The sequence below is a fragment of the Jaculus jaculus genome, chromosome 20, assembly GCF_020740685.1.
Source record: "Jaculus jaculus isolate mJacJac1 chromosome 20, mJacJac1.mat.Y.cur, whole genome shotgun sequence".
NCBI lineage: Eukaryota > Metazoa > Chordata > Mammalia > Rodentia > Dipodidae > Jaculus > Jaculus jaculus.
Window position 1 is genome coordinate 12510344 of NC_059121.1, and position 25660 is coordinate 12536003.

At 36.0% G+C, this 25660-nt stretch overlaps 1 protein-coding gene across 4 annotated transcripts in view; it reads left to right on the plus strand.

Moving 5' to 3' along the window:
- Positions 1-25660, plus strand: part of Adamts6 (ADAM metallopeptidase with thrombospondin type 1 motif 6) — a 278164-nt gene that overhangs the window by 130339 nt on the left and 122165 nt on the right. For 3 of the 4 annotated variants that reach the window (XM_045138994.1, XM_045138996.1, XM_045138997.1), the window contains one exon: positions 16545-16691. The exons of the other annotated variant lie outside the window; for it this stretch is intronic. In XM_045138994.1, the coding sequence (XP_044994929.1) occupies positions 16545-16691 (147 nt within the window). The remainder of the gene's footprint in view (positions 1-16544; positions 16692-25660) is intronic. 4 annotated transcript variants of the gene reach the window in all.

Consider the following 25660-nt stretch of genomic DNA (forward strand, 5'->3'; position numbering starts at 1 on the left):
CATGTGTTGGGAATCTTAATACTAATATCTTTTATTATTATTATTTTATTTAGGGAAATTGTAAAGCAAGTTTCCTTGTGCTTGGAATCTTACCACTAATATCTTTTATTCACATTTCCTTTCTGCTGAAATCCCTAAGCTTCTTTAATGCTTAACCATTTTGTAATCATATGCTTTCATAATAGAAGGCTAAGAAACACACAAAGTTGGTTGTAACTTTAATGCCTTTAGACAGTTTTGATATCAGAATACTGTTAGTCTAATAATATGACTTAGGAAATATTCAATTTTCTATAAAAGTTTTATATTCTGTGAAAACATAACATTACTGAAGAATAGTTTACATGCATTCACAATGTACCCATTTGATCCCAGTGATCTTGACAAATGTATATAACTGTGCAATCAAAATTATAATCAAGATATTAACATTTCCATTACCTGAAATAAAGTATGCTTTCCTCTTTAAGTTTAATCCCTTCTCTGCTGCTTATCCCTTAATATCCATGGCTCTACTTTCTATCACAATTGATTAGACTTCTCTTTTCTCTAGTTTAACTCACCTTATACAATGGGCATTCATTTTTAAAATTTTATTTATTTGACAGAGAAAGACAGAGAGAGAGAAGGAGAGAGAATGGGTGTGCCTTGGCCCCAGTTACTACAAATGAACTCCAGATGACGCGCCCCCTTGTGCATCTGGCTAATGCAGGTCCTGGGGAATTGAACCTCAGTCCTTTGGTTTGCAGGCATATGCCTTAACTGCTAAGCCATCCCACCCCTCCTACAATGGGCATTCTTTGCACTCAACATAATGTGTCTTTCATCAATGCTGTGTGTATAAGTAATTCATTTATTTTCTGGATAGTATTAAGTAACATATATCTCGTGTTAGGTTGTTTCTAGTTTGAGATTGTTAAGAATAGAACCAGCACAAGGGTGAAGGAGATAGACACAGAGAACACTCAACTCCTATCAAGCCAAAGATCCAGAGACATAGAGGCTCCCAAGACCTCATCACTGAAGTAGACCTAAAAGGAACCCAAGATGACTCAGGAAAATTCACAGAAGAGGGGGAAGAAAGATTGTTAGAGCCCCAAGTTGGGACATTATGCAGAGACATTGCCCCTTCCCCATAAGGTATGGCTATCCCCACAGTGCATGACCCACAGTCTCCAATGAGGAGGGTCCTTTCTGTTGGAGGTGAACAATGGTACCAACATGGCTGTTTACACACAGAGTATGTACTTAACTAATAAAGAAGAAAAAAAGAATAGAATTGTTGTGGCATCAGTATACAAGCATTTGTATGTATACATGTTAGGAATAGAATTGCTATGGCATCAATGTACAAAATATGTACACATATTTTCATTTCTTCTAGGTGATACTGCTAGTGGCATGATAAATTAGTTTAAATTTATGATGAACACCAACCACTTAAATTTTTTTTGTTCATCTATTTATTATTTTTATTTTTATTTTTATTTTTTGGTTTTTCAAGGTAGGGTCTCACTGTAGTCCAGGCTGACCTGGAACTCACTATGTAGACTCAGGGTGGCCTTGAACTCACGGCGATCCTCCCACCTCGGCCTCCCGAGTGCTGGGATTAAAGGCATATGCCACCATGCCCGGCTCATCTATTTATTTATTTGAGAGTGACAGACAGAAAGAGAAAGAGGCAGATAGAGAGAGACAGAGTGGGCACACCAGGGCCTCCAGCCACTGCAAACGAACTCCAGACGCATGTGCCCCCTTGTGCATCTGGCTAATGTGGGTCCTGGGGAATCAAGCCTCGACCCAGGGTCCTTAGGCTTCACAGGCAAGTGCTTAACTGCTAAGCCATCTTTCCAGCCCCCAACCACTTTTTATAGTGACTATGCCATTTGACATCCCCATCAGCAATCTATGACTGTTCTTTATATCCTAACATTATCTTTAAAAAATCTTTATTTATTTATTTATTTATTTATTTATTTATTTATTTATTTATTTATTTGACAGTGAAAAAGGGAGAGGGGGGGGGGGAGAATGGGCATGCCAGGGACTCCAGGCATTGCAAACAAGCTCCAGACATATGCGCCCCTTGTGCATCTGGCTAACGTGGGTCCTGGGGAATCGATCCTGGGTCCTTTGGCTTTGCAGGCTAACACTTCAACCACTAAGCCATCCCTCCAGCTCCTTTTTTAAAATTTATTTTTATTTATTTATTTGACAGAGAAAGAGGGAAAGAAAAAGAAAGAGAGAACTGACTTATCATTTTGTCTTCTTAAAATTTTAGCTACAAATGTATGTTTTAGTGACACCAGTTTATGTTGGTAATTATTTTCTGATAATGATATCAGTGATGGTGAACAAGTTTTCATACACTATTGTTATTCATGCATCTTCTTTAAACTATCTTCAAATCTTTCCCATTATTTTTAAATGCATTTTCTTGTTTAGTTTAATCTTGGATAAAAATCATTATACATATATATATTTATATGCATGCTTTCTCTTGTTCTGCAGCTTGCTGTCCATTTTTGGTATCTTAAAAAGCAGTAGAATCTTAAAATTTCAGTGAAATCTAATCTCAGTTTTTTATGGTTTGTACTTTTTGTTTCCTGTCTAAGAAATCTTTGCCACTTCAAGACTGTAAGATATTCTCTTGCATCTTTTCTAGAAGTTTTGTAGTTCTGTATTTGGACCTATGTTGCAATTTGAGTAAATTTTTAGTGTGTGGTATGAGGAATGAACTGGGGTTTATTTTATTTCAAATGATTATCCAGTTATATCAGCACAATTTACTAAAAATAGTTGGTTTTTCTTTTCTTACACTGGTTTTATTTAATGTTGATATCAGAATACAGCTGATGTTACAGAATGAGTTAGGAAAGGTTCTGTTTTCTGGATAAAGCAGTAACATGAAGATCAATGACACTTGTTCTTTAAATGTTTGATGGAAAATAACAAAGGTCATCTAACCCTGGAGTTTCCTTATTAAAATTTACCATCATTATTATAATATTAGCTAACAGTTTTAAATCTTTGGAATCTTTTCAGTAATTATATTGTTAAAAATTATTCTAGCTGAAATTGACAGCATAAAGTCATTCATACTCTGTACTTTATCTTTTAAATATTTTATTTATTTATTTATTTGAGAGAGACAGAGAAAGAATGAGCACACTAGAGCCACAAGCCACTGAAAATGAACTGCAGATGCATGTGCCACCATGTGAATCTGGCTTACATGTGTACTAGGGAACTGAACATGGGTCCTTAGGCTTTGCAGGCAAGCACCTTAATGGCTAGGCCATCTCTCTAGCCCTAAACTTTACCCTTTTGATGTCAGTAAGATTATTTTGGTACCTCATTTGTTTTTTTCTTCATTTATTCTTGATATTTGTAATTTGTATTTTCTTCCTTTTTTTTTTTTTTTTTTTTTTTTGAGATAGGGTCTCACTCCAGGCTGACCTGGAATTCACTCTGTAGTCTCAGGGTGGCCTCAAACTCATGGTGATCCTCCTACCTCTGCCTCCCAAGTGCTGGGATTAAAGGTGTGCACCACCACACCCCACTATTTTCTTCTTCTTTTTTTTTTTTATTTTGGTTTTTCGAGGTAGGGTCTCACTCTAGTTCAGGCCAACCTGGAATTCACTATGAAGTCTCAGGGTGGCTTTGAACTCATGGTGATCCTCCTACCTCTGCCTCCCAAGTGCTGGGATTAAAGGCATGCATCACCATGCCTGGCTATTTTCTTCCTTTTTGATCAATCAAGCTATATGTTAATTTTACTGTTTTCCTTTAAAGAAACATCTTTTAGTTAGTTTGGTTTTCTCCATTATTTGCTCATTTTCTATTCCTCCGGTCTACTTGTTATTTGCTTCCTTGCTTTTTTCACTTGGGTCTAATTTGTATTCATTTAAAGAAGAAATTTAAGTTGTTGACTTTGGATGTCTTTTATTTTACAAATTCCTTTACAAGTTCATCTTTAGTATTATCTTTATCATCTCAGCATCTTACGTCTGTATTTCCATTCAGTTAAAAATTCCATGATTTCTTCTTGGATTGTGATCAACTAATCTTTCTACTATTGAAACTTGCCTTATGTACATACTACATATGTTGTATGTTGGTGAGTACATCCTATGTCTTTGAAAAGATATGTTTTCTATGTTGTGATTGTTGGATATGATGTTTTATAATTGTCAATAAATTCATTCAACATATACTAATGCTACTTCAGGGTTCTATGTTCTTTATAGTTAGTCTCTGTCCATGGTGATTTGAGAGGAGAGTGTTGGAATTGCCAATTCACATATATTTCAGTGTTTTTCCTTGTAGCTTTGTCCATTTGTACTTTGTGTATTTTGGAAGTTTTCTAATTGAGTGTGCTCACATTTTTAAGATTCTAATCTTCATGATAGATTTACATTGTATCATTATCATTATAAAAACAAAAACCGGTGCTGGAGAGTTGGCTTAGTGGTTAAGGTGCTTGCCTGCGAAGCCAAAGGAACCAGATTCAACTCCCCAGAACCTAAATAAGCCAGGTGCACATGGTGGCACATAAGTCTGGAGCTTGCAGTGGCTAGAGGCCCTGGAGTACATGCTCTCTCTCAAATAAATAAATGAAAATAAAATATTAAAAACAAAACAAGTGATAAAAGAAATCATCCTTTTTTATCCTTACTAGTAATTCTTATTTTGAAATACACTAGCTTTGTTAATTTAGCAGCTACAGTTCTCACCATGTTATTATGTGGCATATGATTTTTCTCTCCTCTTGCTTTGAATTTGCTATGGCTTTATATTTAAAGTGTACTACATTTTAATGTTTTAATATAGTTTTATAATTTCTGTCTTTTAATTGTATCATCACATCCATGAAATGTTCTTTTTTTTATTTTTTTTTTATGAAATGTTCTTTTTCATATAACTGGGCTTTGGTCAATAATATGCCAGATCTCCTTGGCCTTGATTTATTTTTTTCATTTGTCTTGGCTCCATTATTTTAATAAATTCAACATTTTTTAAACATGCTTGTTTTAGAATGTGCATATGGTAATTTTTGGCTGAAGTATTCTATAAATGTCATTTGGATTATTTAAAAATATTTAGCTATTTTTATTATTTTATTTTATTATTTATTTGAGAGAGGGAAAGAGGTAGAAAGAGAGAGAGAGAAAAAATGGGCATGCCAGGGCTTCCAGCCATTGCAAATGAACTCCAGATGCATGTGCCACCTTGTGCATCTGGCTTATGTGGGTCCTGGGGAATCAAACCAAGGTCCTTTGGTTTTTCAGGCAAGCGCTTTAACCACTAAGCCATCTCACCAGTGTCTCATGTGGATTACTTTTAGTGGTCTTCTTGTCCCTGTTTACGTTTTAGTTATTATGGATATGTCCATTATTGGAAAACAAAGGGTGTAAAAAGTTTCAATTATAAATGTGTGTTTGTGTGTTTCTTCTTGAAATTCTATCAGATTTATTCATATTTGGTCCTTTGTTTTTATGTATATATTTTTCTTATGGAGAATTGACCACATCTTTATGAAGTACTGTTTTTGAGAATTTTCCTTTTCCTGAAATGTGTTTTGTCTGACTATAGCTTTCCTAGTGTGTTAACTGTCACTATAACAAAATACCTGAAATAATCAACTTGTTAAGAGAAAAGATTCATCTGGGCTCATAGTTTGAGTGGTCCTTTGCTTTGTGTCTGTGGCAGTACATTGATGAGAGAGATGGCACAACAAAATACTCACCTTATGGCCAGGGTGCAGGAGCACAAAGAGGAAGTGTCCTAGATCCCACTTTCTCCTTCAAGGGCATGCACCCCATGAAGTAATGCTCTCTCACACATCTTGTCTCTCAGAGGTTTTGTCACGTTCTGGAGGCACCACCCTGGGACCAAGGCTTTAAATCACGAGCCTTTTAAGAAACCTTCAAGATCCAAACTAAAGTACCCCACTTTCTTTGGATTAGTGTTACCATGATATATCTGTCCTCATTCTTTAAAATATTTATTTATTTCTTCATTCATTCATGAAAAAAAGAGAGAGGAAGAGGGAAAAGTCACACCAGGTCCTTTAGCTATTGCAAATGAACTTCAGATGCATGTGCCACTTTGTCCGTCTGCCTTACATGGGTACTGGGGAATTGAACCTGGGTCCTTAGGCTTTGCAGGGCAAGATCTTTAACAACTAATCCATCTATTCAGCCCTATCTTTCCCCATTCTTAAATTTAACCTTGCTGCGCAAGGTATAGTGCAGTGAGGTTTGTATTCAACATATATTTGGCTGTTATATTTTTCCCCAGTTTGACAACATCTGTTTTTAATTGGTGTATGTGCATTTAAATTTATTGACATAGCCAAATACACACACACACGCATACACACACACACACACACACACACACACACACACACATATATATATATTTAGTCATTTTGAATTTGCATATAAAATATTATGCATAGGGGCTGGAGAGATTGCTTAGTGGTTAAGGCACTTGCTTACAAAGCCTAACAACCTGAGATAGATTCCCCAGTACCCATGTAAAGCCTTATACACAAAGTGGCACGTGCATCTGGAGTTTGTTTGCAGTGGCAGGAGGCCCTGATGTGCCCATTCTCTCCTCTCCTGCTCTCTCCTTGAAAAAAAAATCTTTAAAATACTATGCATAAGTGTATTTAATAATATGTACACATAACTAATCTATATGTGCCATCAAGTAACACTATACTGTTTCAAGAGTAAAGTCAGCACCTTATAACAACCTATTTCTAGTTTTCATTTCTGTCATTATGGCATTGCTGGCCTTCATTTGATTTATCAACTTAAAATAATCAGTAATACATTGTTATAACTAGTGCTTTAACTATCTTTTATATAAATTAAAATTAGAAAAAATGTTATTTTAGTTTTATTATTCCTTAGTTAAAGTGTAGAATAGACTAGAGTTTCTGACCATATACTTATTCCTTGAAGAACTTTTAAAAATATTTCTTGCAGTGCATGTCTTCTGATAATTAATACTCTAGGTCTACATTTGTCTGGTGCTCTCTTCTACTTGAAGGGCATTTTATTAAATGGAGAATGTACAGGGCTTCTGATCAGAAGTAGCTGTAATTCCTGTTACCTATAGGTGTTGTAATTATCTTCTCATTGCTAGGACAATGCACCCAACACAAAGCAGCTGATATGAAGAAAGGGTTTATTTTAGGCTAGGGTCTTGAGTGGAAATTTCATGGTTACAGGACAAGCATGGCACAAGTAAAGGCTGATATTACCTCTGCCAAAGCTGTTAGAAAAATAACAGCAAGAAAGTGAACTGAGCTCTGGCAAAGAAATGCTGGGTATAACACCCCAAAGCCCACCTCCAATAGCCTATCTCCAAAAAGACTCCACCTCCCACATTACCATCAGCTGGAGACTGAACATTCAAAACATGTAAGTTTATGGGAGGCATACAATTCAAGACTGCCACATTCTGCCCCTGCCCCCTCAATAGATTCATGGCCATTTCAAGATGTAAAAATGCATTCAGTCCAACTTTAGAAGTCTCCATAATTTTTACCAATCCTAACACTGTTCAAAAGTCCAAAGTCCAAGGTCTCAAGATATTGTAAGCCTGTAAAGTTAAAACACAAGTTAGACATAATGGCATAGAGTGCAAAGTGGCATAGACTCCTACTGCCAAAGACATTGGGCATAGCAAGGGAAGATTGAACCAATGCAAGATCTAAAACAAGCAGGTTAAAAAAAAAATTCAAATCCTGCAGTTCCATGTCTATCTGAGACCCACAGTGAACTCTCTGGGATTCCAGTTCCACCTCTCCAGCTGGGCTGTTCACAGACTGAGGAAAACATCCAGAGCCAGTAGCTTTCCTTGTCAACTATCCCACAGTCCTGGCATCTTCAAAGTCTTGGGGTCTTCACTGCAATATGTGGTTCCATACCATGGTTCCCACAGCCTCTACTCAGGGGCTATGACCCTATTCCACATCCACCTAGGGACCATCTCTAAATAACTGTTGCAAATGGCCTTTCTTTTCAGTGGCCCTTTCTTTCCTATATTTGTTTACTTCCCAGTACCAGGTAGGCAACCACATTTTTGAATCAGGGCTAATAAAGCCAACTTTGAAGAACAGGAAAACTACAGATTCTTTCCCCCTACTTTCAAAAGAGTCATCATTCAATATTTCAATACAGAACAGCTGGCCCAATCTCAATGGTGGTAATTTCTCAAATAATTGCAGTGGGACAGTCTGCTGTCTCCTGCCCAAAACTTGATAATATCTCCCTTTCTTTGTCCTGTAAAAACAATGAGATGAATCAATAGTTAGACACCATCATCCTAACTGGTAATTTCAGTGAAGATATAATTGCAAAAGAGGTCAGTGACCTTCCTTATCTTTGTTACACATACCCACACATACTTACCACCCTACCATCTTAGTATATGTCTAGTAGTTTGTTTCCAACAATCCTTGGCATCTTTATCATTTGATGAAAAGAAATATGTATCAACTATAGAATGAATGGTATTATAGTATAGAGATTCCATTGGCTTTGGGAACTTAACCTTCAACTTGGAAGTGCTTTCAGTAAGTATGAGCCTCAGACTCCTGAGAGCTGCTATTGTAGGCAGACCACTATGCCTGCCTAGCTTTTATATGGGTGCTGGAGGTCAAACTGAAGCCCTTGTGCTTGTGAAGCAAATAATTTGTCTCTGTAGCTCCGTCGAAAATATGTTATGGCTTTAAGAAGAGTCTATGGAGTATAATACTATCTACTCTATGATCACTAAGCTTTGTTTACTCGTCAGTCTTGCAGTCTTCCATTGAAACCCAATATGAATTCAATGTCAAAATCAATAGTATGCTATTTCCTTGTGGTGCAGATGCATTATATTACTTCCACAAGTGTAATTGGTCTTAGAGTCTAGGATGAAATGAAACAAAATATCAGCAATGATCTGTTTCTTTAAGAATGGAAATAGCTAACAAATACTGTCCTTTAATCATGTGATTACCATATATAAGGAAATTTTGCTTTGTTAAATATATCTTAAAAGGAAAATAATATTTGCAAAAAATTAAAGTATATATTAAATATTTGAGAAAAAAAGCATAAGTGTCAATAGTTTACTTTGTCTTAGGTATAGAAGCTTAGCTTAGTGAATAACCATTGTTGTACAATCTACTTTAGTCTAAACAGCAACCACTTTGATTGATCATGCTACTAATTTTTACCCAAACTCTCTTCATTTCCCCCCTTTTTTTTTTTTTTGGTAGGGTCTCACTCTAGTCCAGGCTGACCTGGAATTCACTATGGAATCAGGGTGGCCTTGAACTCATGGCAATCCTCCTACCTCTGCCTCCCGAGTGCTGGGAGCACCACCAAGCCCGGCTTCATTTCCCTTTTGATTGTGTTCTTATTACATTATTCACTTTTGAGGGAGAGATACTCATATGATGCTTCTTAAATTCTATTTTTGATTCATATTTAATCAACAGGTACCCTGTCATTCATTTTGTCTCTAGACATATACTGAGCAAGATATAATATATGATGAATACAGTGTTAACCTCTCTGACCATCACAGGATGAGATCTCAATGTAGTTTTAATTTAATTTAATTTGTACTTTTACTTACCCTGATGACTCAGTATTTGATAGGATTTTAATTAAACCTTTTATTTAAATAATATTTAAATTTTATTGAATTACAGATTAATAAGCAATTTATATGATTCCTGAATGTTTCCCCATCTGCTTGATGAAGACCTGATCTTATGTAATATAAGATATAGGATTTAGACTAATCTTTAATGACAGTGTGTGACTATTTTAATCAAATCAATTGTGGAGGATTATGCCCCAGAGAAGAGGTAAAGATACTACTTAGAGCATGTAATGATTGATTCCGCCTTCTTAACCTCCTCTCCCAGTGGGATAATTGCTCTTCTTAAGATCTTGTTATTTTACTTATGCATTTATTAGAGAGAGAGAGAGAGAAGGAGAGTGAATGGGCACATCAGGGCCTCTAGCCATTGCAAATGAACTCCAGATGCATGTGCCATCATGTGTATCTGGCTTATGTGGGATCTAGAGATTTAAACCTGGATCCTCAGGCTTTGCAGGCAAGTGCCTTAACCACTAAGCAATCCCTCCAGCCCAGATCTCATTATTTTAAACAGTGTTAAAGAATGTTTCTTGACTGTCTTATAAAAGGTGGATTAGCAACTATTGTTTCAAATCCATAATTTCCTACATAGAAGTGACGTAACTAATATTATGATTAATTGTATAGAACAAACATCCTTGTAATTATTTTTACCTTTTAAGCCATACTCTATAGCTGTTGACTTCTCTATTCCTTTGGTCTTTACCCTATAGTTTTGCATGGAGAAGTACAATGCATAAGAATTGGTACTTCCTTACAAAAGCACAAATAAAATGACAGTCTAATAAAGTAACTCCAGTCAAACAACTCTGTGCTTCTATGCCACAGACATAGGCTTTTTTTTTTTTTTCTTTTTTACTAAGTTGGTTTGGTTCCCAGTATTTTCTGCTATGTAGGCAACAGGAGTCTAAAGCAAATTATGTTAACTAACCACATTCTGTCAGTTCATATTGAGAGACTTTCACTAGTTTGGTTTGACATCAGAACCAGATCCAATTAGGAAATTGCTAATTTGAAAGTCCTGAGGATATCTGTAAGTTCATGTCCCAGAAGTTGAAGTTTAAGGTTAATACTGAATGGTGGGAGATCATGGCATGAAAACTGTAGAAATAGGACTGATCCATATATATGAATGTGACCAGCCAATGTGCTTCTTTATTGAGAACTCAATGTGAGCCAGCCAACTCAAACCAAAGGGAGCCATCACTGGTCACAAGACACCAGACTGCTCATCTAAACAAAAGAAGCACCAGGCTTTTATTGGTTTCTGGGCAACCCAAAATTTGGTAAATTGCCCATCTTCTTGTGCCCAAACATCCTGGCCTTGTACTTGGTTAACTAATGTGTTATTAACTTCATTCAGAAAATGTTGAGTTAGGACTGGAGAGATTGCTTAGTGGTTAAGGTGCTTGTCTGCAAGTCTAAGGACCCAAGTTCAATTCTCAAGTACCCATGTGAAGCCAGATGCATAAAGTGAGGAATGTATCTGGAGTTCATTTGCAGTGGTTAGAGTCTCTGGCATACTCATTCTCATTCTCTTTCAATCTCTTTTCTCTTCTCTCTCTATCTCTCTGCATGCAAACAAATAAAAATATTTTTTATAAAAGGAAATGTTGAGTTACACCTGTCATCATGATGATCATACATAAATGTCCTGGGCTGGAGGGATGGTTTAGTGGTTAAGGTGCTTGCCTGCAAAGCCAGAGGACCCAGATTTAAGTCCCTAGGTCCTATGTATGACAGCTTTATAAATGTTCTGACTCTATAATAGGTGTGAGGACTCTAAGCACTTAAGTTGCCAAGAAAATACAAAAGTAGCCTAGAAGAAACACATGTCCATTCTAGTGGGTGGGCAGGCAGAGTTAGCCTATTACAGTCCTGAACAAAACTTCTCAGCATGTCTACACACAGAGCTAAAGAGAGCCTGACAAAGATTTGCTTTTTTTGAGGTAGGGTTTCACTGTAGCCCAGGCTGACCTGGAAATTACTCTGTAGTGCACCAAGATAGCCTCAAATTCACATCAGTCCTCCTACCTCTGCCTCCTGAGTGCTGGGATTAAAGGCTCAGATCGCCATGCTTGGCTTAGAAAAGTTTTTGAAGCATTAAAAAAGACAGATACAATATGAAGAAAGCAACTAGAAGTCTTTTTTTTTTTTTCAGGTAGAGTCTCATTGTAGCCCAGGCTCACCTGGAATTCAGTATATAATAATCTCAGGGTGGCCTTGAACTCACAGTGATCCACCTCCCTCTGCCTCACAAGTGCTGGGATTAAAGGTGTGCGCCATCACACCCAGCTGGAAGTCTTTTATCCCATTTCAGTCACCTATCAAATGTCTACAGGTTCCAGTTAAGAGTCAGTGTTTGGGGCTAGTGAGATGGTTTAGTGCTTGCCTGCAAAGCCAAAGGACTGAGGTTCGATTTTCCAGGACCCATGTAAGCCAGATGCACAAGGTGACACATGCATCTGGAGTTTGTTTGTAGTGGCTGGAGGCTGTGGCACGCCTATTTTCTCTCTCTCTCTCTCTTCCTCTTTTTCTCTCAAATAAATAAATAAAAATAAAAAAGAGTCACTGTTTTAGCTGTGCATGGTAGGGTAAACCTGTAATCCTAGCACTTGGTATGATCCGTGAGCTGGGCTGCAGAGAGAAACTCTATACACTTATATGATGTATTCTGATTTTATTCACCCCAATTATCCTCTCTTCTTCCCCTCCCCAAACTCTTCATTCCAACTAATCCACTTCCTGTTTAGGGCTTGCTTACAACAGCCACTTATTCTAAGCAATTTTGCAAACTACAGACCCCTGTATTAACCCTTCTGCCCAGCTTATAAGGCTGAAAGCAACACAAATCTATAGATACAAACATAGATATTTATTTATTAGACAGTTTGACAACCTGTCAATGTAGCATTGCCACAGTATTAGGTGCCCATATAAGGTCTATATCCTTAGCTATGGGCTTTTGGCCAGATTTTCAGTACCAAGCATAAATTCTCTCCAGTGAAGTGGGTCTCAAATCCAGTCAGGAGGCAGTTGGTTACTGCTATAACAGTCACACCACTATTGCATTCATGGGCACATCTAGCCTGGCAGGTTCTTTCTGGAGCACACATAGTTCACAGCTGGGTAGGACTATGGATGACTTCTAGCACTATAAAAGCTAGCCAGCAGGGAGGAAGCGTCCAACTCCTCCCTGTTCCTACGTGTTCTAGCTTACCTGAAAAAAAGTGTCTGTGTGTGTGTGTGTGTGTGTGTGTGTGTGTGTGTGTGTGTGTGTGTATTGAGTAAAAGTATTCTTTAATTTTCTACAAAGCAACTTACGTACCTGTTGGAATCCACATATCAGCGTTGTTTTCAGTGCAACAGGAAGCTGATAATATATTACTCAGCTGCATGGCCTCCAAAACCAGTGATTTCTTAAGGTAACTAGGAGCACGTGAAGCTAGAAAGAATTTCATGTTTTTCTTCAGTAATGGTTGGGTCCCCCTTATCATTTATGTAGCCACATCAGCACACATAGTTGCACCTTGGATTAGTCCTAAAGGGCACCCTGTCTGTAAACATTCTGCTGTTGTTGCCTGATCTAGTATTTTATGGGAAACAGGGTAAGCACCCAAAGTTTATATCTCTTTTGTCTCTTTATGGTGTTCCATACCAATTCTATCAGCAGCTGTGTTATACCTATCTAACACATTAACATATTCCCCAGGCCAAATGGAATCCCTATTCCAGAAGAGGTTTAGTACTGGCAAGGGTCTCAGACTCTCAGAAGCAAAGGAAAAAGCATGAGATTTAGTTACCAAAACATGGTTATAAGGTAGTGTCTTTTTTTTTTTTCTCACAAGATATAGGACCAGAACCCAGCTACTAGAATTACTTCAAAAACTAGAATTAAATAAATAGTAATTTAATGCTATTCCACAAAATTAATGATTGGCCATAGCTTCTTGAAACTTCATGTAATAAGGAATTGGCAAGTACTTGATATTGTTTATGAAAGCCAATCACTAAATAACTGAAGCCATTATCATCTTCTAACACTGAAATTTAATGTTTCCAGTTGTCTCTTTTCTTAGTATCCTTATTTCTATACTCCAAGGCAATGTGCTATTGTAAAATTGTGGTTGTCTGAAATATATGATTTTTTATTTATTTTTAGAGAGAGAGGTTGAGAGAGAGAGAGAGAAGGAATGGGATGCTAGGGCCTTAGCTGCTGCAAATGTACTCCAGATGTGTGAGCCACCTTGTATGCATGTACATCACGCATTTGTGTCACTGTGTGTATGGCTATATGGAACCTGGAAGTGCGAACATGAATTCTGAGGCTTTGCAGACTAAAAGGAAATCACATGGTTTGTGTGTGCATCATGTTTGTGTGTATATAGAGGCATGTGTGCCATGGTCCAGTGAACGTCAGAGGTCAATCTTGGGGTAGGGGTCATTGCCTTGCATCTTACTTGAGACAGGCCCTCTTTTCTGTTTTTCTGCTGGAATGATGGACTAGGGGCCATGAGTTTCAAGTGTCTCCTGACTCCACCTCCCACCACTATAGATGCGTTTGGATTACAGACAGATGTACCACTGGGTATGGTTTTTGTGCATCTGGCTTTACATGGGTACTGGGAGATGGAAGCTTGTCTGGTAGGCTTTGCCAGAAAGTGCCCTTAACTATAGACCCATCTTCGTAGCCATGGCTATGGCTTTTATGGTGCTCAGACTTGTATGGGCCATTTCCCGAGCCAAGGATGTCACTTTTTAACGAGATTATTTGAAAAGAAACTAGTAGAATTAATACATTGGTGTTAACTTTGAGATAATATTTAATTTTCTTAAACTGCACATTTCTTTACATCATTTAGATTGTTACATAAATGTGTAGTTGACTGTTTGGGAAGACTATTTCTAACTGACCTGAAAATTCTGTGTTCACAATCTTTGAATACAATCTTTGAATACAATCAAAGGAGGTTGACTCTAGTATATTAATGTCAAATTACTATTCTTGGGAGTATTTGTTTTATTTAGGTCTCTAGATGCTCATACATTTGTTATCTTTATGTTTATTAGTGCCACCATCTCAGTTATCATCTCCTTTCTCCCAAATGTGTATGCATGTCATGTGTCCTCATTTGACTCTTCATAGTATATTTATAAAGACTAATCCATTCTGCTTTCTTAACATGAACACGTCAACTTTGCATACCTATTTATCCAGTGATCTAATTCAGATCATAATAGTATGTCTCCACGTCACTAAGAGGGCAGATTTTCATATTTACTTTTATCATATTTGATTTCTCTGAGAAAGAGAGAGAGATGCAGATAGATAAAGAGAGGACTGGGTGCACCAGGGCCTTTAGCCACAGCAAACAAACTCCAGGAGCATGTGCCACTTTGTGCATCTGGCTTTATATGGGTACTGGGGAATTATACCTGGGTCCTTTGGCTTTGCAAACAAGTGTCTTAACCACTAAGCAATCTCTCCAGTCCCATGTTTACTTTTAGTAAGTGTCCTGTACTTACCTGTTCTTAACTACCTTTCCAGACTGTCCAATAGCAACTCCCCATCTACCTCATGTTCTTGTCATATCTCCTTGAATGTATAGTTACAATAGAACTTTACTTTTTAGTCAGCTCTCTGGCTACTTGTGTAAGATGAAAGGCTAAAATAAGGTTTAAAATAAAAGGGTTAAGCTGGGCATGGTAGCACACACCTTTAATCCCAGCAGAGATAGGAGGATTGCTGTGAGTTCAAGGCCATCCTGAGGCTACATAGTGAATTCCAGGGCAGCCTGAGCTAAAGCAAGCAAGACCCTACCTCAGAAAACAAAAACAAAAACAAACAAACAAACAAAAGGTTTAAAAGTGACCATGTTTTTCTTGACATTTGTTTATTATTATCTGGTGTTTTGAGGTCATACATGTAGCACAAAGCATGGTTGTTGGACATGGAAAAATGATACATAAAACCTTTGAACAATGGAGCTATGGCAAACAAAAGCCATGAGCCTTAAATATATTAGGAGCTTTTGAAAGGTGCTTTAAACACACACACACACACACACACACACACACACACACACACACACACACAGGCTGGAAAGTTGGCTCAGCAGTTAAAGGTGCTTGCTTTGCAATGCTTGCCCACACAGTGTTCAATTCCCAAGTCACCTATGTAAACTGGATGCAAAAAGTTGAACAAGCATCTGGTGTTCATTTGTAGCAGCGAGAGGCCCTGGCACCCAACCCTTCACCACACACATACATGCACGAATAAAATAAAATTTTTAAATAAAAATAAAAGTACACAAACCTAAATTATGTATGTATTTAAACTCCTTTCTCAATGCTAGTCATGAAATGAACTTCTGTGTTGGCCTATTTCTAGATCTCAGTGAATCATAGTCATGGTTTTTATCATTTCCTTTTTGATTCAGTACAGTGAATTAGACAGAACACTATAGCATGTTAATATTTGGGTTCTACTAACAATTTTAATACTATGTGATCATTAATGAGTCATTTATGTTTGCTAAATCTCAATTTTCTCATCTGTCGAGTGAGGATTAATATATATTTTCCTTTAGTTAAAAGAGAGATTCATTCTTGTGATATTGTTAACTTGAGAATACATGATAAACATAGAGTATTTGACATTTATTTTTATCATTGACTTCTTCCTTAGCTTATCATTAATCCTACATTTCTGTAGAGGATGAGTCTACCTTGATCAAAATCATACTTTGATAAGGCTAATAAATGATCCAATAAGGAAATAAAAGATGTGTTAGGGGTTTGTTTATTTAAATTTTTTTCTTATTCCTTTCTTTTATGTTTCTTATTTTCGTTCCTCATTAAAACAGTTTTGGTATGAACCATGATGGAATTGGAAATTCTTGTGGGACGAAAGGTCATGAAGCAGCAAAACTTATGGCAGCTCACATTACTGCAAATACCAATCCCTTTTCCTGGTCTGCCTGCAGTCGAGACTATATCACCAGCTTTCTAGAGTAAGTAATCTCTGGAGAGTGATGATAACTGGTTCCAGAAGTACCTCATTGGTGGAAGCCTGCTACGCAGGGCTTCAAACTTTGTATCACGATAACCTTTATAGGTCCCAGTTATATCTCAGGCTGCTCTTGTATGCTTTAGTGTATCATCATGGCAAAATTTTCAGCTCATACCCAAAGCTTATTGACTAAACTAGAGAAAGTGAAGCTAGGATATGGGTGTGACTGACATTATGAGTGATTATAACTTTTCATTCAATGGAAAACAATTTCAGAAAGAATTTATATTTGCACAATTTAATAATGAATAAGCCAACCTTTTAATTCAGTGATTACATATTCAGTATATCAGTGGAAATAAAAAAGATGAGTTCTACAGGAGTACCAAAGTTTCCAGTAGTAACAAACAATAGCAACAATAATAAAAAACTAAGTGGCCAGAACATGGACATTCTGAAGAAAAAATTTGAGTGACCCATCTCTTTTATAGTTTGTTAAACTTCTTATTGTGTTTCTCTACTACATTTGCCAGAATTTGGTTATTTAAATGAGACAAATATATGTTAGCTCAAGGACAACTATGTTTATGAAAAGATATATTCTTCACATGTCACACACATGGGCTTTCGGGCTGACTTTAGGAACTGGTTAGACTCGGGCGTTCCTTTCTGGCTGTGTGGCCCAGAGCATTACTTAACCTTTTTTTCTTCTAATCTTTAGGGGCCTAGCTTTTTAAAATGAGTTTAAATCATTATACTTATTCCATTAGATATGCTATACATGATTGTGTATGTGCGATATATATATATACACACACAAATCACTTAACTGACATTCATTAAAATTACAAACATTACTATTTTATGTGCTATCATGAATTCACTGCTTTATTGCTTTATTGGTGCCTTCAACTGTTTAGTTAATTTTTTTCCCCTATGGGGAGAAGAGATTAAATACCCTGAAAAAAATGAGACCTATATAAAGGACATGCAAGCATAGGCATTCTTAAAAATTGGCATGTATCATTGTTTATATTAGCATTTATACTGGTGTTATATTAGCATTATAAGAATTTTAGGTTCAAATAGTTTACATAGGATAAAATTATGCACTAAAGTTTTCTCTGTTGGCTACTAATTTCTGAAAACTTATATTATTAATTATATTAATTACTGAAAACTTATAATCATGTAGTTTTTAAAAGGAAATTTAAAATTACCTACCACAGTGCTTTACTCAAAAATCAATAGGTAAACATATAAATTAGGTATTTAAAATTAATTAATGAGATAATAGAATTTAAGTAATTGGAAATTAATTCAGAATATAGTTCTGAATAAGCATATTATAGACTATCCTTTTTAAATATATGGCTTCATGTTTTTATTATTTGCATATCTTTTATGGTGAAGTACTCTAAAATATACCACAGAGATCTTTTGCTTTTTTTTTTTTTTTTTTGGTTTTCTGAGGTAGGATTTCACTCTAGTCCAGGCTGACCTGGAATTCACTATGTAGTCTCAGGATCTCAGGGTGGCCTCAAACTCACGGCGATCCTCCTACCTCTGCCTCCTGAGTGCTGGGATTAAAGGCATGTGCCACCACGCCCGGCTATCTTTTGCTTATTTTTAATATAAAGTACTGATAATATAATTTTCCATGGTGGTTTAAATCAAATAATTTACTTAAATTTTAATCACTATTGAAAATCTGCTGTGTCCAGAAATCTGGCCAGATCTGAAATTTCTCTATTGACTTGGCTGATGTTTCTAGAATGGAATCTTGAACTCTATCATAAATCCAAATTATACTATTAACATGTTCGGTATTCCCGAGCATTTACAATGACAACCCTCCCTTGTTGTTTCAGTGTTGATTGTACTTATTAAAATTGAAGTATAGCCTCTATTCCTTCCCCCTGTGCCTTGTTTCTGTACTGTTGGCTAGTACTCTACTCATGAGCCAGTGCCAACTCTATACACCAAATACAACGACAGAGGACAGGCTCGCATGCTATGGGCATGTAATAAATTTAGTGTGTTCTTTTCTCCACTAAAATGCACACATATATATATATATGAGCTAGTTTTGAACTCCTGCCAGATCTTATCTAGCTGAAGCCATACAATGGTTGTTGACACTACAAAAGAAAACCTTTAACTTGCTACAATTAAGAAATCACTATTGGCTTAGTGAAAGATGTAGAATTGTTACAAGTTGCAATAAAGTGTTCCCTTGAATCAATTAAAGTAACTAATCCAAAGGCATTATTTAATCCTTCCTGCTTCCATGCATTTTGTGTATATAATTAGTGTTGATGAGGCCTAATGGAATTATTTATCCTGTATGTTATTAAAATGTTCTTCCTATGGGTACTCTTGGAAATACTCAGAACCATAAAGAAAGGATAAATATGAAAGAAAATAGAGAATTGGGGAAGACATTGTTTTTCCCCAATTTTTCTTTAATAACAAACTAAACAAATCTGATTGTAATCTGTACAGCCAATAAAGGATCAGAAAGGTCAGTTCACTGGAGCACAAAGACATAATAGTAATTTTCTTAAACTGCTTTGTTCCATTTTACTATGCAATGAACTTAATTGCTTTAACAGCTCGGGGTGATGTATTTTTTTAAATCCAGAGATTTTTTTTTTTTTTTAATCAAGGAAGAGGTTACACTTATACTTTCTAGATGGGTCAGAAAGGTTCATAACACTTTATTTTAGTTTTTCTTTTGATGAAAGCAAATCTTACAAGATGGTTTAGGAACTGCAGCCTAGCTAACAAAGTGCATACTTGTCTTTACTTAGTGACTAGGTAGGTCTAAGATAATGGTGGATTTAACAATGAGCTTTCTATGATTTATAGAGCTTCACTATTTACTGTTTAATTGAAAAAAAAAATCATGGCCTTAAAATGCCAGTAGAATACAAAGTCTTGTCATTCTGCAACACTAGGTGCTATTGATCAATCAGGAGATGGTGTTTACCAACTCCCAATATTTTTTTTCAGATTTCTTAAACTCGGTGATTCAATAAGTGGTTCATGAATCGCCCAGAAGCTGTCCTGATTAAATAATAAAGAACCCATTTCCGTTAAAATGGACGTGTTATGCCAGCTTCTGATGTTTTCCGAAGACGGCTTTGCAGGTAGTGTCTTTCCTATCTGCCTGCGGGACTTATTTATTTACTTATTTAGAAAATAGAGAAAGATGAGCCTGCTATTCTGGCTCAGACTCATTGATGACTATGGGCTAATTGCCAACCATAGGAAGGCAGCCAGCAGTAATTTAGGCAAGTTTTCCACACATTCTCCACCATTTAACAATAGTACAGAGTGATTTCATGTCATTTCTAAAGGATATGGGGGCTTTGCAAATCAGTTCTTACACTATTTAAAGGATGTTAAATTGTTTGAACTATCAAAGATTTATAGCAAAATTTTCTGCCATTTCAAGTGAAATAGAGATCCATTTTCACACACGAATGGAAGCTGAATGAATGCATTGAGAGACAGTGCTAGGAACGAAAGGAAACTAGCAAGAGGAGTGAGAGAGAGCTGCCAACGAGGGGACACCAAATGGACCAACCAAAGCTGCATATTTCCTCTGTAGAAGTTGACTTTGCAGCTTCACATCAATCTAATAGATGGAAAACACATTTATAGATGGATCTTTCTAAAAAAAAAAAAATACTTAGTGTCCAAGAAAGAACTTGGCAGAACAGTCCCCCCTCCCCTTCTACTGGTCTGCCACATTTGGAGAACCTGGCCCTAACCATAAATATCTTTGTTAAGTCACGATTACACATGGAGAAGACATAGAACAAATGACTAGTCATGCAGACTTTGTATATGGGAAGTGACATGTTCAATTATATTGAAGCATCTTGTCACATAGTGGGTGAGAGAGAAAGATTAGACTCTAGATAGACATTTAAGTCTGTGTATTATTACACTATTACATTTAGGGGGAATTGTTAGAAACTGATAAAGCAGCTTATGAAAATATAGTAGATAAGACACATTTAACTTGCTATAGATGATATCAACCTTTATGTTTAATTTATGAATATCAGTACCACTTTTTGAAAAAAGCAACATTAAATTTAAACTTTTGTCATTAAGACAACTGTTAAGATATGTAAACAGCTATGTAGGAAGATTTCTTTTCAGATTGACTCACTGTATTGTAGACCATAGGTCTATAATTTATAATTGTTTTAGTAAAGATAAACCTAAAAACCTCAGTTAGGAGTATGTGTTCTGGAAACAAAGCCAGGAGGGCATATCTTATATAGGATCTATAAATTTTAGTTGAAGTTTGAACTCTGGCTCCTACTTTCAAGGTTAATTTTTGGACTATGTAAACAAAACTCTCTAAATTGCAATTAGAGTACTTAAATGATGACTTTCTCATCATACTGCAAACATTTCTGGAAATATAAATATACTTTGATTTACTGTGGATTTTTCATAATCAAGGAAGAAATACATTCTTATAACTAATACATCTTTTTGTCTTAGAAGCATAAATAAAAGTTGAGTCTGAATTTAGTAATTATATTTCTGTAGCTATCAAATAAGGCTCAGTTTTAAGTTATAAAATATATAATGTTAAAAAAGTAATCACAAATTTTTGTGGGGGCTGGGAAGTTTGCTCAATGATTAGAGGCACTTGCTTTCAAAGCCTAGTAGCCTGGATTTAATTTCCAGGGCACCCATGTAAGCCAGACACAAAAACCAACACATGGCAAGATGTCCTGGTATGCCCACCCCCCACATGTAAATAAATAGTTTTTTTTTAAAAAAGAAAGTAGTCATCAATTTAGTTTGCAAGCTTGTAGTTTGGGCCTGGAAATATAGCTTAATTATAGTTAGTTGTAGCATCTCACAAATGGAGGGTGATGATGCTATGTATTTAATTTATTAATGAGTAAAGTTTTGTTTTCTGAGTGTAAAAATACTTATGTGACCCCTCCAAGTCAAAAACTGTCTACACTTAAAAATGTTGTTTAATGAGAAAATTCAAGAAAATGTGCATGTAATATCATTACTTTTATTATTTTGATAGTAGCATGAGTAGTAGTAGCATTAGCATAGCAAGAATTGTGCAGTTATTTCTCAGTTAACAAGAGCTGTAGTTTAAATAAAAATCTCCCATAATGTATGTTATATTAAAGTGAGAAAATTATGGGTTGGTAAGAGGACTTGGCAGTTAAGAAGCTTGCTTGAAAAGCCTGCCAGCCCAGGTTTGATTCCCCAGCACTCACATAAAGCCAAATACTAAAAGTGGTGCAAGCATCAGACATCCATTTGCAGTAGCAAGAGACCCTGGTATACCCATACACACATATTCAAAGAAGCAAATAAATGAAAATATTTCTAAAATGAGAAAATTACAAGTATAGGATATGTAACATTTTTATGAATGGAAAAACATTTGCACTTTTGTAATGGGAACCTTGTTCAGAAACATTCATATTAGCATAATTTTCCACTGCCAATAGTTAGCAATATCAGAACTATTCATCAAAGAATAGATAAATAATTATGAGGATTAAAGTATTAAAGAACAATAAAAGTGTATGGGTTACAATTATATACCACAAGATAGAAGTATCTCACCTTGACAATATTGAGCAAAAAATAACAAAATCACCCCATAGTATGACTTGTTTTATATAGGAGTCCAAAAGTAGGCATATGAACAACTGAGAAGTAGAATTAATAAGAAAAGCAGAGGGCTGGGCATGGCAGTGTACACTTGTAATTCCAGCACTCAAGAATGTGAAGCAAGGGGATTAAGGCCAGCCTGGTCTACACAGTGAGACCTTGTCACAAACAAATAAGTGAGCAAGCAGATAGAATAAAAGAGAAGCAGGTAATTACTCTTGTCAGTTTTGTGTAGGGAGCGGAAGAGATCAGCAAGAAGAGGGCAGGAATGATGAGGTTGTGGGGGGAGGGGATGAGGAAGAGCAAAGTGTAATGAGGCATGTGCATGGAATGTCAGAAATGAAACTGATAGCATTGAATGTTGACTTTAAAAATTAACAACATAATATCAGAAATCAGACATTACTTGGTGAACTCTAAAAATGTAGAATAGTAGTTACCCATAAGTAGAAAATGATTATAGTTGAATATTTGGAAATATTCTTTGAAGAAAAAAACAAGAAAGAAAAGTTATTTAGAATTAAGTACACATTTCTCAGGTCCATACTCTCTACTTTCTCTACTTTATCTATAGTTCTTATGCTTTATGATGATACTAATAACTTAGAAGCCTGAAAATGTCCAGAATAATTGCTTTTAAGAGATAATTTGTTATCCTTATGATCTATAGACTTAATTGAAAGTTGCAGACAATTTTTATTAACATTATGTGACAACACATTTGCTTAACTTCCATTGAAAATTAAAATATCCATTCCTCAAGGTTCTACTCCAATACCAGATAATGGTTGTCAGGAAGGAACCTATAAAGTTGCACATGGGTCCTTAGGCTTCAGAAGCAAGCACCTTAACCGTCAAGCCATCTCTCCAGCCCAACACATGGCATTTTTGAGTGTCGAAAGGTCCTTGCACTGGTCATCTGATCCAGTATTTTTTTTAAATTTTATTTATTTATTTATTTATTTGAGAGCGACAGACACAGAGAGAAAGACAGATAGAGGGAGAGAGAGAGAATGGGCGCGCCAGGGCTTCCAGCTTCTGCAAACGAACTCCAGATGCATGCGCCCCCTTGTGCATCTGGCTAACATGGGACCTGGGGAACCGAGCCTCGAACCGGGGTCCTTAGGCTTCACAGGCAAGCGCTTAACCGCTAAGCCATCTCTCCAGCCCTGATCCAGTATTTTTAAAGAACATGAGCAATTAATTAGAAGATCATTAGTACCTTGAAATGCAAATCTCAGTGAAATAATTATTCTTGTCTCTTTCCAAGTTAAGTTTATTTTCCATCAGGAAAGCTCTTTGGGGTCCCCACAGTACTTCCTCTAAACTTTTTGGTCTAATTTTCTGTATTTATGAAAGTCAGTGTTTATAGTTCTTTCTAATAGATTCTGCATTAGTACCAAGTAGATGAATATGTCCTATACTTTTTCATTATTCTGTTGATAAATATTTGTAAACTACAGTTTCTTGTAATTAAATTCTTCAGTATACAACTTTAATTTTTCTATTGATTTACAGTGGTACTTACTTTGATCATTTGTTTGATTTATTTCATATGGTTATGGCTTTAAGTGGAGATGAAACATACTTTATGAAGAAAATTCAGGAATTATACTACTACTTGTTATTCCATAAATATTTCATATTGCCAAGATTCTTTCTTTTACTCTGCTATTTTTAAAATATGACTTTCTTATTAACCTGAATATAAAATGTCAAAAGAACTAGCAGAATTACCACACAAAAGATGGTGTTTTAAGAATTCACCTGGACATAAATTTTCTTGCTGAAGTACATGATAGGATCTGAAAGTGCAATGAAGAAGAAACAGGTGTTCAGTCATGCACACTGAATAGCTGGGTGAAAAAAAGTTGTTCCTTAGTTAAATGCTTTGAACAATAATGCCCTAAATGAATGTACCCACCAATAGCAAAATCCAACTGAGTACAATAGTGAGTACAATAGTTATTAGTCTATCTAAATGTTTTCTTAAAAAATTGATGAAGTTGGGGCATAAAGAAGGCCATATTATATCCCTTTGATCTATGTCATCTTAAGAATAGTGTGGTTCAAGTTAGGTGTTAATCCTAACACTAGGGATGCCGAGGTAGGAGGATCATCATCAGTTCAAGGCCAACCTGGGCTACAAAGTGAGTTCTCGGTCTGCCTGAGCTACAATTAGACCCTGTCTTGAAAAAAGATTGATTTGTTTCTGTTTTAAAAGATACTAATTTCGTACTGTGCAAGTACTCTTTTTTTTTTTTTGGTTTTTCGAGGTAGGGTCTCACTCTAGCTCAGGCTGACCTGGAATTCACTATGGAGTCTCAGGATGGCCTCGAACTCACGGTGATCCTCCTACCTCTGCCTCCCAAGTGCTGGGATTACAGGTGTGCGCCACCACGCCCGGCTTGCAAGTACTCATTTTTATATAATAGATTAACTTTGCAGTTTAAGAATATGTGAAGCTTTTAGTGAATATGAGACTCATTATTGTGCATAGTTCTTTCTTACCTATGTATAAGAGAAAACTTGTCCTGTCCTAAATAACAGTTGAGGAACTTCTACTTGTGAAATTATTTTCCTTTGGCAAAGTGGATGGAAAAGATCTGGGAAAAAAAAGCACAAGGGCTGGCACAATGGACAGGAATGTTGGAAAAAATTTTTAAGTGTTGGCATAGGAATTCTTTAAAAATTCTAACTCACTCACATGTGAAATGAAAGCAAAAAAGCATCTGTCCTATTTTATGCACACTGAATAAATAAAAATGAACAATCACATTTAGCAAAATTTAAAGCTCTTTAAACTAAGGTATTCTGTCTGGCTTTTGGCGATCTTTATGTTATTTGTTCCACTGAATTAAAATATTATGCTTTAGTGCAGGCATACTTTGCAAAGCAGGAATTATATAGAGAACATTCTCTTTTTCTAATTCTGATGGCCCTAGATGAAATATGAAATCTTTAAAAGACTAAACATTCTAATATACTTGAGAGGAGAACTTTGGATCTCAGCCTTATCTGCCATTTAGCCCACTTCTTGGTGAAAGATTTCAAGACCTATGGACATGTTGACCACAGTCTGTATTGTTCTGACCAAGGTGAAAGTGTATAAATTAGTTGTTAAGTATTACAACTGCAATTGTTTTCCACATTTCATGTTTTTAATCCTACTACCAGATGTGCTTATATTTTCAGAGAAAACAAACCAACATAGCAATCTGAAATTCTGTTTTGATTCCTTCAAAAACTAGTTTAAATCAATGGTATAAAGGCCAATACAGCATTTTCAGATTA